General features: G+C 33.2%; 1 protein-coding gene across 8 annotated transcripts in view; it reads left to right on the forward strand.

Annotated features, from left to right (window-relative positions):
• Positions 1-18705, forward strand: part of SNTG1 (syntrophin gamma 1) — a 332486-nt gene that overhangs the window by 240794 nt on the left and 72987 nt on the right. For all 8 annotated transcript variants that reach the window (XM_090137577.1, XM_031612876.2, XM_090137575.1 and 5 more), the window contains one exon: positions 2451-2580. In XM_090137577.1, the coding sequence (XP_089993703.1) occupies positions 2451-2580 (130 nt within the window). The remainder of the gene's footprint in view (positions 1-2450; positions 2581-18705) is intronic.

Raw genomic sequence — 18705 nt, forward strand, 5'->3', positions numbered from 1 at the left:
TGTATTTTCCTGTGCTATCTAACATGAAGAAAATTCCTTAAAAGTTAAGGGGAAAAAAAAAAAAAATCATGTTTGATAGAGAGAAGCAGATGTTGGGTTTTTTTACTCAGAAAGCACAGAATAAATATTTTGTTGTTAACATGCTAGTTTATGAGTGTTTTAAAATAGTTTGTAAATCCATGTATTTTAAAATATGACTCCCTCCAAAAAGGTTGTTTTCAAAGAAAGGTAGAAAATTTTTTAAAGGGACTGAAAATGAGAAGAATATAAAGAACAATGTTAACAAAAGGATATTGCTAATAATAATAAAGAAAACAACATAAAATGTTACATGCTATATAAAGTATATCATTTTGAGAACCTGAGATGTATAATTGAATAAGAATCTGATCTTAATTTTTTTGTTGTTGTTGTATTAAAATATGATCAATAACATTTTTTATTTAATACAAAATGTTTTGTGTTGTGGTATGGTCTTTGACTAGTAAATTAATTTAAGTTATTACTGCAATAATCTAAAACTAGGTTATTCTACTGCCCAGGCACAGTCAGAAAAAAAAAAAAAAAAATCAGTAGTTTACCATACATCTCATAGTTTACAGCTATTGACATTTGGGCAGGAGCATCCTGAAAAAATAATTCTGTGCATATGCAGATCAAATGCTTAGGAACGGTCTACTATGTCCCAAATGCATCAGATTGTACAGGTCAATATCATGTGTTATTAGATTTCGTGGTTTATGATAGGCAGAGTAGAAAGAATGGGAATCCTGAAAATATATCTATTGTTAATCAGCAAACTTGTCAGAGCATCATGCTGTAGTCTTTATGTAATAACTTATTTACCATGTTATTATGGATGAATTTATGATTTCTATTTATAATCATTTAAAATAAAAGGCATATTAAATAAATACTGTTTTAATATTTAAGTACATTACCTGAAGATGCCTTGAATAAATCTCCAAAAACTTTGAAGTACTCTAAAGATAAGAAGTTAGTTTTTTAGAAACATATATTTTAGATTGTGCCTTTAGGGGTTTAAAGGCAGATGACCGCCTCTGTGAAAAGATAATTGAACTGATGAGTTAGCTGATAGATGTAGGTAAACCATTGGTGTCTTCATGATCATGTTAGGATACATAAGCTTTATCTTCCAGTCAGAACTTATTCTCATGATGGAATTGCTCAAGGAAAAGGCATGGCTTTAATTTATTTTTATACATGTCCTAAATGAAAGAAAAGCATGTACTTGACACAGACACAGAAGAACCTTTATGGTTGAGGTTGATGCTAGCTCTGTATTCTATAAAATTAGTTGATAGCTTTGTGAAGTAAAAAACTAATAATTTTGCAGAATCAATATCAGTCTTAAGATGTCATAAACTGTAATTAGTGACACTCAGTTTTACACTGAAGATAACACTTGTTTTGCCTCAGCCTTCTAAAAAATCTGAACAATTTTAAACCATGAATGGATGAATTTGTAGGGGAATGCTAGCAGTGGAACTTTATGTTCTCTGTATGCTTAGTAATATCCTATTCTGTGAAACTGATTGATAATGAGCTTTTGAGGTTCTGTAGCTAGAGACCTGTCAACCTTCCCAAAGGCCAAAAAGGCCTTTTACAGAAGTCATATCTCCTATAGCTTTATAATGTGAAAGTTTCCTCTTGTTCTGTAGTTGTTCAGCATTCAGTTGTGGAAAGTCAAACTATAACGCATCGTAGAACATTGTGTAAGTTCCAAGAATATTGCTGAGGTAGAGACACCCCAGTGGCTACTGCCTTTGTCAATGGATGTCTCTTGGCATTCCAGTGTGATTTCCTAATGATTCTGCATTCAGAAATGGAATTGAAAAAATCATTAATGCTATCTTGTCAAATTTGAATTCACCAGCTATTCCATTGGCAGGTAAAAAGAGGATCATTTACAATGAAAATTCTATCACCAAAAACAGCTAACTAGCTAGCAGTAACCTGAATGTGTTTTGAAAATGAATTTGGAGAATGAAGCAAAATTTTTTGAGAAAAAGGTACGGTATTCCACTGAATTTCATGAAAGGCTACCTACAGTCTGCTACACTTTTTTTTTTCTGTGATCTTCATATTCAATTATTAATGCTTTGATATGCATCAACTATTCCACTTGTTTAGCTTCTGAAATCGCACAGTGTTGGACAAGATTCCATAGAGCTAGTCAATAGGATTTTCTTACAGCTTCTTGGAAACTTAATATAGGAATAGTTGACCTTTTTATATGACATTTAATATGTAGCTGATTGTTTTAATATGTCAGGTATTTATAAACAGGAAAACCAGCAATTTATCAGTGTTCACTGGCTGACCTTCATTGCAGTTGAAAGAAAAGCATTTCTACAAGTATTGTTAAGACGGTATGCTAGAACAGATGAAATTTTCTTCTGACCTGATCTGTTATGACATGTCTATAGGCAAAATGCGTTCCAAGTAATTGCTGTGGATGGGGTTTGCAGTGGAATAATTCAGTGTCTCTCTGCTGAAGACTGTATTGACTGGCTACAAGCAATAGCAAGTAACATTTCCAACCTCACAAAGCACAATGTAAGTATGGATCCAAGCAAGCCAGAAGGTTTCCCAATCATATTTGATTATAACTGTCATAAAAGCCTAATGGGTTCAAGCACAGAATTATCTGCATATAAACAATGCTCGAGGCTGTCTGAGAGAAGTCAACTCAAGTTTATCATCAAATCAGACTTTGTGAGAAATCACTGAATGGGAAAATATTCCCCCCTACAGTCATCTAGTTCACTTCATCGCTATCAGCATTGCATATTTAGCAATACCAGCTACCATGAAAAACAAAGACTAGACACAAGAGAAAGCCAGGTGTGATGGATAAGAACATATAAAAGCAAAAGGAAATTCTATATATTCTTGATGGTTTGAAAAGGTATATCTACATTGAAATTGTTATAATTGAATCTGAATTAGATATTAGGTCTGTTTAGGTATCATTTAATGCAAGAAAATACAAGTCCTCACTATGAAGAAAGATTAAATGCATTTATGCTTTATGCACTGTACTTTTATGGTTTGATCTTGTGGGATAGATAACTTTTTATTGAAACAAGAATAACTGTTACACATAGGTTTTGCTAAAGTACTCCTAAGTTCAGTTGAAAGCTCTTAAGGTTTTGGGTTTTTTTTTGGATCTATGGAGGATATATCTTGCATTTGATAAATAAAATGTAGTTTTCAGCTTAGAATTCTATATGATTCCTTTTCAGTCTTCAAAAATACAGAACACATGGGTAACTCCATTATTTTGAAATAAGTTAGAACAAGGAAGCCCTTGAGGATTTAATTTATATTCTTTCAGATTTCCTTAAATCTGTTTCAGCCTCCCAAATCTAACTAAATTTGCTTTTCTTTCAAATACAGGGAACATATTGAAGGAAGTTGTATTTCTTGCAGATTTATATTCAAGATGCAAAACTATGCTCCATCTGGCAGCAATATGTAAAAGTCATTGTATTATAAAAACGTGACAGACATGAATTCATCCACCATCTGCAAGCTTCCATGCAATGCAAGCCAACTTTATGGCTATTTATTCCTCCTTACATTGCTATTGCTGTGTAGAACTTCTTGTCTACGAGGCATCCTGACAAATGAGTGTTCTGGTTAATTTTTTTCTTGCCATCATTAGTTCAGACTGTTGATTATTCTTGCAATCTAAAGCGGTATATTTGTTTACTTACAACAGTAGATAGAAGACTTTAAAATTTATCTGATAATACATTATGTATCTCTTATCAGACTATACCCGTGGCTGCTTAGTGTAACTTGGATTTTTATAATGCATTATTGTTACATAAAATACTTTCAGTGTTTTAAAAAGGAGTACACTATGTCATTCTACACTATTTTCCATAAAGAAACACAAACACTGTAACATCAGTTACAGTGATATATATAATAGCTGATTATATAACTATTCTGCAAACATCTGTTTACCTTATCCCACAGACATCCTGTACAGAAATTGTGGTTTAGTTTGGGCTTATGACTATAGTAAATGATGTATTTTACAACTGTCCAATTGTTTATTGCCCATGTGAGTTTATGAAACCAATGAGACTCTCTTTTTCATGATATACTTTTCTTAAAAATGTCAGTTGCCAGTAAAAATTAATTGTTTGACAGCATGTATGATAAATGAATTTAAGGAATATTAGACAGAGGAAAAAAGAAAAAAAAGCAAACTCCTATTCAGAGCAATGATTAAATATGAGTAGAGGTCCTCTTTTTTTTTTTTTTAAAGAGTGATTATTGAGCTACACATACTGCTGATGCTAGCATTCTTCCTCTGTGAGAATCATTTACTCACAGTCATTCTCCCTTCCCGTTGGCATTCTGTACCAAAGAAATAATGTGAGTACAGGACTTTATTTAATTTTCAGACAAATTAAATTACATCAACTATTTTTCTTTTTAGTTTCAGTTAATGTTTTATTTTTATCTAGGAGTTATGTAAAGTAATTTTTCACTTAAATACTGTATAATCATTGAAATGTAAACATACATGCTTTTTCTAATGTATGAAACAGAAAGATAAAAACTAGTAAGATTATAAAAACTATGTTGTTTCTGAAAGCATGTCCTTTACTAGTGTGTCAGGTTTGGACTCAGTAGGTTTGGGTGGGATTTATCTTGCCCAGTGTTAAATGTCTTAAAGCAGAATGTCTGAATAGTTATCCCTCTGCTTTACTTCTGACATCTGTTTTCTGATTAGATGAATCCCCTCAGGACATGTCTTTCTTTCCTTTGACTGGTTATGGACCCTGAGGTGGTGAGTTCAAACTCAGATATCTAAGGAGATGTGTAAATTCTGTCACAGGTCTCTTCATGGGGCAAAAGAGAGCTTCTCTGAAGAAATCTAGTGAAGAAATGCCTGGATATTTTGACAGAAAACATTCTAGTTTCAACTAGTATTCTGAACTATTTTACTTTTTTACACACAAAGTGTCTGAAAAGAAAGTGTCTGATGGTTCAAACCCCACAGATGAGTATAGTAAAAAGCCAGCTTTCTTTCCCTGTATTTCCTTGCAGTTGTGAAATATAAATCCCAGATTCCAAAATCTTCTATTTGAGTCTATGGTTAAGTTACATTTTTGTGCTGATAGTGTCAGAATTTCTTCTATTGCAATGTAAAATGTTCACATCTGACACAACAGTGGTGTAATTCAGTTGAAGAATCAGCAGTGTAGCCAGAGAGCAACAGGATAACAATAAGGCATGAGTAAAAGAAAAACCAAAATGTCTTGATGATCATCACCTTTGAAAGACAGTTTTGCTAATTGATTCTAAGTAATGGAGTCTGGAACATTTTGTCCATGGGCCAACACATATTACCTGCAGTAATTTGAAGACTGTCCATCCTTGTACAGTGTGAGATAAAGCTTGTATTACTACATAGCAAGATAGTTGCAGTTTTAATGCAAAGATTTAGAAATTTATATTATGGCTATTCAAGCAGAGATTACGTAAAAATATTGGTATGCTGATTGATGTAGTTGACTTCATTAGTTCTCAATTTTTTGTCAAAAGACAGACTTCAAGCATGCAGTATTTTTCCTTCTATTTGGTAAATTAGGAGCATTGTCCTCCAGAGTTTCTGAAATACTGAGAATGATACTGACAACTTGCATTTCTTTAGTTCCCCAGGAACAATAGAAGAATTACAAATGAGATGAAATGCATCCCGTTAAGATTAAAAAACACAAATTGACTTGTACATGAGTATGCAGCTCACAGGATATTATAGAAATGCACTGCTTAAAGAGACATACTATCATAGTATAATTGATGATGTGATGAATCCATAAAGGTCATTCATTTTGGAAGTAGAATTCTTCTCCAGTGTGAGCCATTTAAGCTGCTTCTCTGCTAAAAAACATCAGTTTTAGAACTAGCCTTGAAAAATTCAGGGGTTATATTAAGCTCAGAGTTTTGTTGAAGCAATTGTCAAACTAAAGTTTGTGTGCTGAAACCCGAATAGGTTAAGTTGAACCCACACTTGGGACTCTAATTCCCTGTGAATTCATGACGTTCTTGTTGCTAGTATGGATGACAGGCCAAAGAAGATTTGAAAGGGAAAAGCTACCACTTTTACCTTTTTTTTCTGTGCTTTTCTGTTCTGCTGTGCCAATTCAGCTGTGAACTATTAGCCCTTCAATAAGCTACTTTTAGTCTGTATTAATTTCTTTGATAATTAATACCAATTTCTCATCTTTATCACAGTATCCAATGAGTCACATAACTTTTAAAGAACTATGCTCTTAGAACAGTCTAAGAAAAGACTCTAAAATCACATGCCATATAAAGATCCACTTGATGCCGATGCATCCGTAGTTTATGTGGTACAGTTTTCAAGGGTCTCAGGGACAGTATTTGTAATGACTTTAGCAGAGATGAGGTTTTAACTAAGTCGTTTTTCATACCTAGTTCAGTTCAAAATTACTGGGTACCCCAATGTATTTTCCAAGTGCTGCCAATAAATAAATAAATAAATAAAATAATAAGAAGAAAACATGAACAGAAGCTTTGGGTTTTGATAACAAAAGAATAATATATACATTTTTTTTCAGTTATCATCTTGTAGGATACAGCTTAACTGATTCTTTGGGAATTTATCCTCCCAACTCGCTATATGTCACTCTTGTCTATTGCTTTCAAATTTTATATAGTGAGTGCCATGATATTTCTTTACCCTTTCCTTTGCCATCATTTCCTTGGAAGACACTGCACTGATTGCAGATTTACATTTCTTACCTTGACTTTTAAACTTGACAGACAGGAAACAACAAGAACTTCAACAGACAGAAATGACAGGTAACTGAGTAAAGGTTGCCAAGCAGTAAGTGACAAAAAGAGTTTTAAATTTATCTTGGGAATGCCCATAAGATCTTGCAAGAATTATTACCCAATAACTTGACATCATTCCGTTACTTTCTATGTAAACCTTGCAAAATACCATGTGTCTGTGAAATTAATAAGGCACACATACGCTACAGATAGAAATATGGTGATAACACAAAAACAGTAGAATTAATAGGTCTACAAAATTAGTATCTGATTCTGGGCACACCATGCTTTCCTGAACATAAGACTCTATTTTGAACAGTTTCAAAAGTTTAGTTGAAATATTCAATCATATGCTTAAAACATAATGCCTAATAAAAAGAAACTGCTGCTAAGATCACAAACTAATTTGTCCTAACCTTCACCAGAGACAAGAGAACAGTAATAACTTATTAAATACCTATATAATTCTGAAGTTTGGATGTAAGGATTGTGTAGGTTATTAGACAAAGGGTGAGAAAATAAACACAAAACAGGAGAAAAAAGGCAATTAGGTTAATATGATCTGTTCTGCTTGTGGGAATAGTTTAATATCATAGGACTACATTCAGTGTTTAGTAAGATTTTTAATGATGTTGATACTATGTGTCTCATTTTTCTGTTGAACCATTAAGAACATACTGTGGAATGCTATTTTATGTGTATAAATCAGCGTCACTTATATGAAATGAACAGATTTTACATTTCAATTTTTTGTTTGAAATACTGTGGGTGACCATCAGGATGCTCTGATGTAAGTCATTTTGGAATTTTCAGGTATTTTAATCTCTTAATTGTCCTGTGTGTATTACAATAATAATATGCTTTTTGTTGATTACTAAGCTATGCATTTTAGGAGCAAATCCAGAAAGATGAGTATTAGTAGCAAACCTCATTAAGTGGTATATTCTGTAGTAGTACAAAAGGTAAACATTGTCTTCTAGAAGTTTAAGGCCTTTTGCAATGAAGAAAAAATAAATTGAAAAGTATAAGAAGTGTTTAGAAGAGTCTTAGTATATTTGCTTTTTGCTGAAATTGAACGAATTACACAAACAAATTGGATGTTATCTGTTAAAATGTATAATAATCTGTTTCCTAAGCAATATTATGCATTCAGCAGTTTATAGATTTCTGAAACTTTGTTTCTTTGCTTTGCATTCCGTTCTAGACTTTGTAAAAGAAATCACAGAAGTTTTTACTCCAGTGTTGATACATAGGTCTCCATAGGAATGTTTAAAACTCTGAACTGGATGCTTTTGTAACATAACAATATCATATATATGTAGTTTTCATATGTAGGTCTCTTGAGGCACATTGGTATAAGTAAATAAATGTAGTCAAATCAAATTTACATAAACTGTTTCCTATTTTTTCTACCCTTTAAAAGAGAAATGTTTCCAGTTTGATATCTAGAAACACATAAGTTTCTCTGTCATTTTTATGAAGTGGTACATATGACCTTGTATTCACAAAAAAAATTGTGGAGTTTGCTGAATGTCTTATTTGAGTAACTGTTTCTTGTTTATGTGGTATATCCTCTTGGGTGTACTGACTTAGCTGCAAAGAAGTACAGGTTTTTCCAAACTTTCTTGTTATTGCTCCAGTGTATTTCGTCTATATCTTAATAACATAACTTGAATTTGAAGGTTATTGTCTAGAATATTATAAGTCAAGAGAAAAATGCAAGGAAAGATTGGTAGTTAAATGTGTTTTTATAACTTGTGCAAGTTTTAGCATTTTCCAGAATAGTCACCTTATCTGGGAAACCTGTAACACAGAACTTCTGCCTTCATGAATAGAGCCTTTGTTATGACACATTCTGATTATGGTGATATCACTCATCACTCAGATATGGAGTTTTTACTTGAAATATACATTGTAAACTGTAATTAGTCATGATAGCTTTGAAATGAAATTGTCTTTTTGTACTAAATTTCTCCCAAGTATTCAAACCTTTTTAATAATATAATTCCAGTTTTACTAATCATATTATCACAAGTCTTGAAGCAGTCAATAAAAATGTTACCATCTCTGTCATAAATTGCCATCTATATATCTCTAATTTAAGAGTAATAACATCCTTTAAAATAAACAAACAAGAAAATCAAATGTTCTGTGAACTGAACTACAATTTACTTCTTACATGTAAACCTTAAAAAAAGCCACACAATACTGAGGCAGAGAGAATATTTTCTCAGCTTTATCTTCATAATGCTGTCATTACAGCAAAGAATCCATACGTTTTCTCCAACTCATTCAGTTTCATATGGATTCAAACTAAAAATGATAGTCCTGCACTGGTACTTAGATAAAAGCAAAACGTCAGAACATATGATTTGCTCTTTATGTAGAATTTATTTGAAGCTCTGAAGCTATCTTCCTCTTTTCTTTAGTGTCATTATTATTGAAAGCTTAAGTTGGCACTCTATAATAAAGTCTGTGCTCTGGTTACAAGACAGTTTAGAGAATTGACTTGACATCCAACCCTGGTGAGGTATAGAAAGGAACATGTAATTAAGAAAAACTGAAATTTTCTTCATTGGTTTAAAGGGGCAAAGAAAGGATGACAAGAATAAAAGAAGTAGGACTAGTCTGACTGGGAATGCAGGTAAGCCACTTGGGTTTTTACAGAGAGGCAGCATGTGGAAAAAGAAAGTACTCGCTAAAAGTTGCCCTTTCCTGCCAAAATGCCAAGCTGCCCTTTCAGTAACAGCTGGAGACCTCTATCTGTTTTAACTGTTTGGTTTTTTTTTTTTTTTGTACTACATACTGCTCAATATTCCACAATTAGTTTATTGTAAGTGAGAGTGCGCTGAAAGAGGCTACTGAATCACAAACTGCTGTTGATAAAACTGCAACTGGGAACTGGGAGGCTAAGCAATAGTACAGAATAGTATACAATCCTCTTTGTATCTATTCTTTTTGCTGTCTAAAACATAAATATCATTATTTTAAAACAGTTAGCTTGTTTTTACATCTGTTTCCTCTTATCATTAGATAATTTTTATTAAAATATCATTAGATATTTTTAAAAGATGGTTACATCTACAGCTTTGCCTTTCTTCCACAACAAATTAAAAAAGAAAAAAAAAAAAAAAGAAGAATTAAAGGAAATTGAATGCACTCAAAGAGCCATAGCACACCTCAGGGTATATATGTTATTAGTAGATTAGTGTGTTGAAAATATTTTCTCCATTTGGTTGTCTTGCTTCATAAAGTGCCATAGACATCCAGCATGCTCTGATAGAACTTAGCTTATATTTGCCTGAGGAAGAGAAGGACTCAGAACACAGGGGTGTGTGGTAAGAAACAGGAATTTTAGTCATTATAGCTTCAAGAGATTGGTGGAAAAAAGTCTAGCTGATGGGAAAATAAGCAAAACTACAAATGACCTATAAGCAGAAAGTCATGCATAGGAAATCTGCCTGAGATTGCACTTGTGACTTATACATTAACAAAATGAGTTACAAAAGTCTGTTTCAAGTTTTGTATCTCCTAATAATATCCTTTGTAGTAGTTGTGGCAGTTATCTTTGAGCAAATTCAGAAATTACAGGCATGCTGATGGCCTGTGTGGGCAATGATTCAATTGTAAGAGTTTTTTTGGTCCATTTGTTTATTTCAGAAAATGAGATAATTACTTATTTGAGAGAATGTCACTGAGATCATGATATTAGGCACGAAAAATATAGGATGTAGCATCTTTGTTTCTTCTTATCACGTAATGCATGACACTCCAATTTACCACACTGGAAAGCAAATTATTCATTTCCTTGTAGGATTTCTATCTTTTAAAACTTTTTTTTAATGATCATATGCAACTTTTCTGTTGTTGTTGTTTTTTGTTTTTGTTTTTTTGGTTTTTTTTGTTTCAATTTTTTAAAAATTTTTTAAAAGTTAAAAGTTTTAGAATTGTGTTTTCTTCACTTTACCAATCATTATAACTTTGAACTTTGCTAAGAAGTAAAACAGCAGTCCCAGAGGTGCAGCATTCTTCATAGAAACCTGAATTGTAATCAGAGTTATTTCATCTTGGGAAAGAACAGTATAATGTCATAGAATTAAACCCTATCACTAAGACTAAGGGAAATAAAGAAGTAAACTGCTTTAATGTTACGCATGTTTTACATATGTATGTTCATATATACAGAAATCCTAGAATCAGAGAATGGTTTGGGTTGGAAAGTACCTCTGAGATCCTGTAGCTCCAACTCCCCAGCTTATAGGCAGGGACACCTCCCTCTAGACCATGTTGCTCAAAGCCCCATACAGACTGGCTGTGAACGCTTTGAGGGAGGGGGCATTCACAGCCTCTCTGGGCAACCTGTTCCAGTGTCTCACCACCATCACAGTAAAATATGTAAACGGTGCTTAAGATTTTAAAATATCAAAAAAAAAAAAAAAAAAAAAAGTAACAAATCTACAAAACATATTTTACTTCTTTATTTCTTAATGAAATCAAAACCTGTTATACTCTGCTACATAGAATAATGTCTCATAGAGTCTTAATCCCTTATATTTGATTAATATAAAAATGACTATACATTTTTATATTCAATGCAGGTAATCAGTTCTTTATTCCCCAGTTTTGCTTTTTTAATGAGAAAATTGTAACTTATGCCTGGGTAGTCTGTCAAGAGAGCGCTTCACGACAGAAGTGTACATTCGGGATCTCCAGTTTTAGATAGGAAAACTAGTCCCTAGTCTTTAGATATAGAGAATGAGGAAATAATAAAATACTTCTGGAGACATGACAAGCGGGTAGTTAAACAATGCCTGCCCATCTCACCTGTCCCCTCTTAATGGTTCACTTTCATTAAATATAACTTGAAATACATCTGAGGAAGCGCTTGATGCCCATTAAACCCTGCACTTAGGTTTAGCTGTATTAACAAGGAGATGATTAGAAATCAAAGCACATATAAAGTTTAATTCTTTAACAAGATATATTGCATTTTTATCACAAGGCTACTTTTCAAATGCCAAAAGAGAAAATGTTTTTCTAATTACTAATATATAATCTACTACTTGTCTAGCATGATGCACTGAAACCACACAGAGGATCAGTTAAAAGTATTTTTGTAGCCCATTGTGTCAACAATAGAGTAGCCATTCAACTAGCATAATAGATCAATTATTTTTAGGTCAAAGCGTTCAGAGATAGTTTTGAGTATGTTCAACTAAACTATGTAGAGGTGATTTATTGCACATTTTATATGCTTCCAGTTTGTACAGAGAATGATTTTTTGTAAGGTGAATTATCATGCAAACTTATGACAGTTTTCTCAACAACAGAATTTGTTACTTCTGTCTAGCAGAAAATATTGTTTTAATTGTGTTTACATCCTGAGGTAATTTTGCAAGGTAATAAAATAGATGAAATACTTCCAAGAACATGTCAGCATGCTGCAGGATCTCACATAATTCAGGAGACTTAAAGGAATTCTATCAGGTCTTCTTTTCTGCTGTTGGAAATCCTAGAAAGTAATCTCATTTTTTATTAATCAGATAAAAATATAGGAATTCCATATATTTTGGGTAACTTAAATGGTCTCAGAAATACTGAGTGTTTTTTCCTGCAAAGGCAAGATCCTCTCTACCCGAACTGGCTACATAGTCGATAGATAGAGAAAAAAATCTTTAAGATGTAAGGATAGTGAACCAGTCCTCTTGACTTAGGCACTTACTTCTATCCCATTAACTATATAAAGAATGCAGACGGCTCCAGAGGGTAATTCAATCTCCTTGAATTAAGTAGCTACTTCTTCCACTTCTAATAGGAAGTGGCAAGAGGATACTTTAACGTAATAGCCTACAGGTTGGAAGAATCACCCTTACATGAGAGACAGGAGCTTTCTGAGTTACTTGGCATGCAAGGCTGATGCTGTCTCACCCTTGGCCAAAGTACTTCTAGATACAGCACAGGGCTAAGGCTCCAGTCCCCTTTCCATACAGTGTTCTCTTGGCTATCCATTGAGCCACATGTAAAATTCATACCTATGCCATTTAGCAAGAAGCAAGGGTTGTTTTTCTAGAACATGGCTCTTGATCAGGCTCCCTCGAGTAGGAGTATTGCTTAAGTACAGCGCGTGTGCTAATCTAAGCCTTCAACCTAAGAATGAAATGTCTGCTGTCATTGATGGGTACTCTGGTATTGCTTATCATGACCAAAATGATCAGACATGTGACTCCCTGTACTATAGTAATGCTTTTGTTTTGCTGGAGATTTTTTTAGCCAAATTCATTTTGCAAATATCGTTAATAGTGCAAGGTCTCAAAATGGCGTACAGGCAGGACGAGAGAAGTAAGTGCAAACTTCTTCAGTCATGTTTGCTATGAAAGAAAAAACAGAAAAGTCAGGCCTCAGATAGATATCTTCAGTTGAGCAACTGAGGATTTTCTGTGTTTGTGAATGTCATGTAAGCCTGCTATACTTTTTTTCAGTACTTCTCTGTCTTAGGCTTTTCATTGCAATTCACAAAAGTTTTAAGAATGAGAAAAATTTTGATCTCTTTCTAAGATCAAGTTAAAATTGCTTCTCTGACATGCATGGGAGATGTATCCCCCTGTTTTGGAGTACTAAGGCTTCCTAATTTATAGCATACTTAGTACTGCAAAACTGTCCCACACTGCTCTGGGAAAGCCAGATTTTTGCAAAAGTTTGCCTTTCTTTATAAGCAAGACTCAGTCATTGCCAAATTTAGTATAAATGAAAATATTAATTTTGTTTTTCTTGATTTACTTTCCATTCTTTGTGGTGGCTGCTTGCCCAACCCCTATACAGGTGCAGAGACTGGGGAAAATACAAGTTTCATTGGGAATTTTTAGATATATGTACTTAATGTTTCTTTGCTGGAATACCAATTTACAGCTGCTGTCCAGGTTTAGAAGAACTCCTAACACCTATTTTAATGATTTAGTAATTCTACTCAGAAAGAAGAAAATGCTTCTTTTCTCATATGTGGTACATATTCATTTCACTAATGTTAAACTTGTTCTGTTCATGAAAAAAAAAAAAAAAAAAAAAAGAAGGGAACAGCTAGATGTTGGAGTGGGAAGAGATTTAGAGAAAGGGGTATGACTGTGATCACACATTTGTTAAGATATCACAACCTTGGCTGCACTGTGTAGCTCTGGAGCTCAGCTGGTTTTATGTTGGACAAAGTCTATTCTCCAGATAATACCAACATATAAACTCTTTTACTAATTTGTATAAGCTATTTGTAAGGGACCATGAGGATATGAATGAATTCCTCCTTGCTCAGTTACTGATGAACAGGAAACATTTTTTTAGAGGTGTCACGAAGATAACTAGATCAATCTATGCCCGTGACAGGGATCTATGCCTGTGACAGGGGGCAGTAGGCCACTGCCCCTCCCCCCAACCTCCTGGCCCCACAAAATGGGAAGGAAGGAAGGGAGGAAAAAAACAGAGGCAACAATCTATGGAGGAAAACTTATTTTACTAACTATGATATCGGAATGCAAGATAACACAATATAATACAATCTAATTGAAATTGAGACTAATAAATCAAATAAGATAGGAGAGAGAGAGTTTCTGAGACCAAGTCAAACCTGAAAAGCTTGGAACGGCTAGGAAAGCACCTCCAGCACCCACTGCCAGGCAGTAAGAGACCGCCCCACGCGGAAGGGTCAGATCCCATGACTTCCGTAATGTACAGGGATAGGTACCTGGAATTGGAGCATTAACACTTTAATTCCAGTACACGATGTTTTGATGTGGAATACTGAAAACCAAAAAACATAAAACCATGACAAGAGGATAGGTAGATGTAGGTAGACAGAGATAGATACATGGATGGTTTTTTTCGTTTGTTTTCCACATTTTCAGTACAGAATCACCACTTCCCAAAGGTCAGCCATCTCTGAAAACCAAGATGGCATAATTCAGAAATATTGAAATGCTGGAGCCTGACAGGGGTAGTGCTGCTTGGATGCCTGCAGACTTAAGAATTTCTATCAAGTGAGTCTGTGACAGTATTGCATCTGGGAAAGAAAAACAGAAGGTCCCAGCTTGTGGAATAGATGATTAAAACATCAAGGATTCAAAATGGGAAAATAATTCATATTCTGTTTAGAATGAAGAATTAATGAAAAATTGAATTAGCCCAACTTTTAGTAAGTTGATTTTATTGGAAAAATTCTGCTGACAGGTGTCTACCTGTTTTACTCTTTCAGATTCTTTTTTTTTTTTTTTTTACTGTACTAATTTTATTAGTAATCTGTGCAAAGTATTCTGAAATGCTACAGAGGTTTTTCTCCTCATGAGTTTTTCTGAGATACTTAAGATATCTGCAGAGGTACTCTTGAAGTTTCTTATTATGAGGAGAAATGTAAACGCAAATAAGAAATAAATCTTCAATGAAATCTAATTAATAGATTTTATAAAACTGAGCGATACCTACATAGGTGTTTGAGCTTTTAGCAGTGAGATTTGTCATTCTATTCTACATACTTGTAAATGATGCAGTCATTAAATGGTGTGAATGTATTTTGTTTATTGTTTTGTTCTTTGCAATGCTGAAACTACTCACGAAAATATATTTTAATAGCATATGCATTCTTTTTAAATGTTGGTCTCATCTTGTAGCAATAGGAATATTTTAAAGGAATTTTAATTTTGCCATCATATGTAGGGTGTTTCAGAGGAAAAAATAATATCCTTAGGCTAGCACATTCCCCATGGAGTTGTGGAGCTAAACTTTCTCTTTCAGTTCCCCTTGAAATAATTGATAAATTGTAGTCTGTGTGCATGTTTCATGTCAGAATTTTTTCATTTTGCATTAGATTAACATAAATGGATCTTAATATAACTGTATAAATATAATCTATAAATTTTAAAATATTATTTCAAAATTCTAAAAGTTGTTTTTTAGAAGCTGTTTCAAACTGATTGTTTTTCAAGTTGTATGCCTAAAGAGATAGTATAACTTTGATGCCATCTCCATCAGTTTCACTGAAAGCAATAAAATAGTTTTGAAATATACCTGCACCCTAATTAAAATTCCTACTTTTGCTGCAGCATGAGGGAGATCAGTATATTCATTTGCCAAACAGTAACCATAAATAGCATTTTCACTGAAAAATGTAATGAGCAGAAGTCAGAAAATTATAGCATACAATTTGCATAAAAAGAGAATAGTCCCTGGACTCAGTTAGCAAATAGAACTCCCTAGGGCTTGCAGATGGTCCTGCCAGTAAATTAAGTTGCTATTCACTTAGCTGGTTAGGTTGTAGGTCAAACCTAGCTTGAAGCAATTATAGCTGACAGACCTCTCTTTAGTCTTTTGATGCAAAACTCATTTCTTGTTACCTCTGTAAATTCATAGAACAAATCACAGTTTTCATGTTATTCTTAAAACTTCTTTCAACCCTAAAATGAATCTCACAGAAACTTCCCACTCGCTTTTGGTTATAATGCCATTCATTCTTTATGCTGGAATTACTTAAAAGGCAGACTACTTCTTGGCCAAGTCATCAGCAAATGTTAGAAAATAATTGACTTGCAGCATTACTGATCTTTTTATCTCAAATGGCAGTGTTATTTTTATCTGTTTAGAACAATTGCAAATCCAAGGTGTCTTTTTAATTCTTTATTTGAATAGATGAGAAACCATTAGCTCTGAAACAAAAACCTTTCAGCTTGAAATTTGTGTCTTATTCTCTACTCACCAAAAGACAAGAAAAGTTGATAGTAATGGTGGAATTATTTTCAATACAAGATTCTTACATCAGTCTGTCTGCAGATGAAGAGTTCCTTCTATCAGATATCCCTGTTGTTCTGTTTACTGCTACCAATGGAGTGTTATCACTAATAAAGTTTTTTATTTTTACATTTTCACATGTGAATATTTGTATTACCATAAATCAATAAATAGTCTTATTTTTTGTAAGTGGAATCCATACCTCACCAGTCCACTGGGAGAAAATGCAAGAAGGAATGTCTTGGCTAAATGATGAACATTTTCATTAATATAAAACACAGGAAAAACGGAGTAGAGAATTATCTTGTTACTAAGAGTAGGCTCAGGAAGTATAGCAGAAGTATGTAGAATCGGAGGGGTGCTGGCACTACATGAGATTTCCTCAAAAGGAGAGCAGCAAGAGTGAAAAGAAATAGTTTTGGCATACACTAGCATTAAAAGAGAGGACAAGGAAAGGGCTGGTTGGTTCACAACATACTGAAAATAAGATTATTGCTAGATAATGCAAAGGCAGTCAAAGTATTTAATGCTCTTTTGGATCAGAATTTACTCAAAATGTAAATTGTACATTTTGTACATGGTAAATTTTACACTGCATGTGTAAATTCTTGTAATCAGATGACTGTGACCATTCGTAAGTGACAGTCTAGAATAAAATTGGGACAGGTTAGAGATCAAGCAGGGAAGAAGATACGTGTTAATGAGAAGAGTTCTAAGTAAACATATTCTTTATAATCCAAGCTAGAACAAATATAAAAATATTTTAGGAATTAGAAAACTTTTTGTCCCTTTTACATTAGACTAAAGCTGAAAGGGTTGAAATTATATTCAAAATCAATTTGCTGAGTACAGAAATTTTCTGATCAAATAAATATCAAAGTAGACACAATAGATCCTGTATGGATTAGAACATACAATGAAGACAGATTCCGGGATAAAGGCTGTCTTTATATAGTGCTGACTTCTTTTCATTAATATGTTTTCAGATGAGTATAGCTTGAGAGAAAATCTTTTGCAATTTGTATTGTGAGTATTAATACCCACATAATGATGACTCCTAAGTATATTTAGCAGTCATAATAAAAGAGTAAGTCTGTATTTTATATATGAATTGTTGCCTTCATTCAGCCCTGGGATTATTTTTTTCATTCTGGTTTTTGCTTTCACAATCAGCTTATTCTTGATGAATAGGGATGAATGATATTATTTAGATATTCACTTTGTTTGCTCTAAACTTTCCAAGTAATGTACCATTGTGGTATATATTAAGTGTTATTATAATAATGTGAAATTTCTGCAGCCACATCTCACATCATGGAGGTAAATAACAATGTAACCACACAATTTTACTCATTGAACATTATCCATTTTCCTTTCAGCTTGACATGCATTTCATGTACTGAAAGTTGTAGCTTTGTGTTCTACTCATGACATTATTATTAAGGACTGTTATATTATACCTTCACTGAATAATTTGTTTCCTGTATTTTAACTATAATGCAGTAGTAAACGTGTGTGTCACATTTTTTTTTTCTCTCAGCAAAGTTAATGTCCATAGTTGTTAACTAAAACTTCAGTACAGTAACAAGAAAAAAAGTGTTCTAAAAAAAAAAATATTTCATTTATTCCAGTAACTTGTTTTCAGCGTCATAAGGATAATTCCTCCTTTAATAGTACATTTTATTGTTGATCCACTGATATCTTGAAAAGGCGAAATGGTGCTTACATTTATTAACTTATGAAATCATCTTTTCATTTGGACTACAAGAAGAATTGATATTGCAAAAAAAATCTATACTTTCAACTACACAATCTCTTTTACAGCAGAAATGTTATTAGTGAGATGCTGTTCTGAAATCTGTGGAGACAGATGCACTTTGAATGAAAGATTTTAAAAATGTATCTTGAACTTTATAGATCATGTGACAATTCTCACTCCTGCACAAATATGTCATTTTTAAATGTATTAGAAAATAGTTTTGCTTTTTTTTCACTTTTCTGTTCTCTGCTGAAAAAAGAGTGATTTTAAAAGATCACATTTATCTTAATATAATGCATTGAAATCCAATAAAATGTTTGTAGTATTTGCATAGG

The sequence above is a fragment of the Phasianus colchicus genome, chromosome 3 (genome assembly GCF_987193195.1).
Source record: "Phasianus colchicus chromosome 3, bPhaCol1.hap1.1, whole genome shotgun sequence".
Classification (NCBI taxonomy): Eukaryota; Metazoa; Chordata; class Aves; order Galliformes; family Phasianidae; genus Phasianus; species Phasianus colchicus.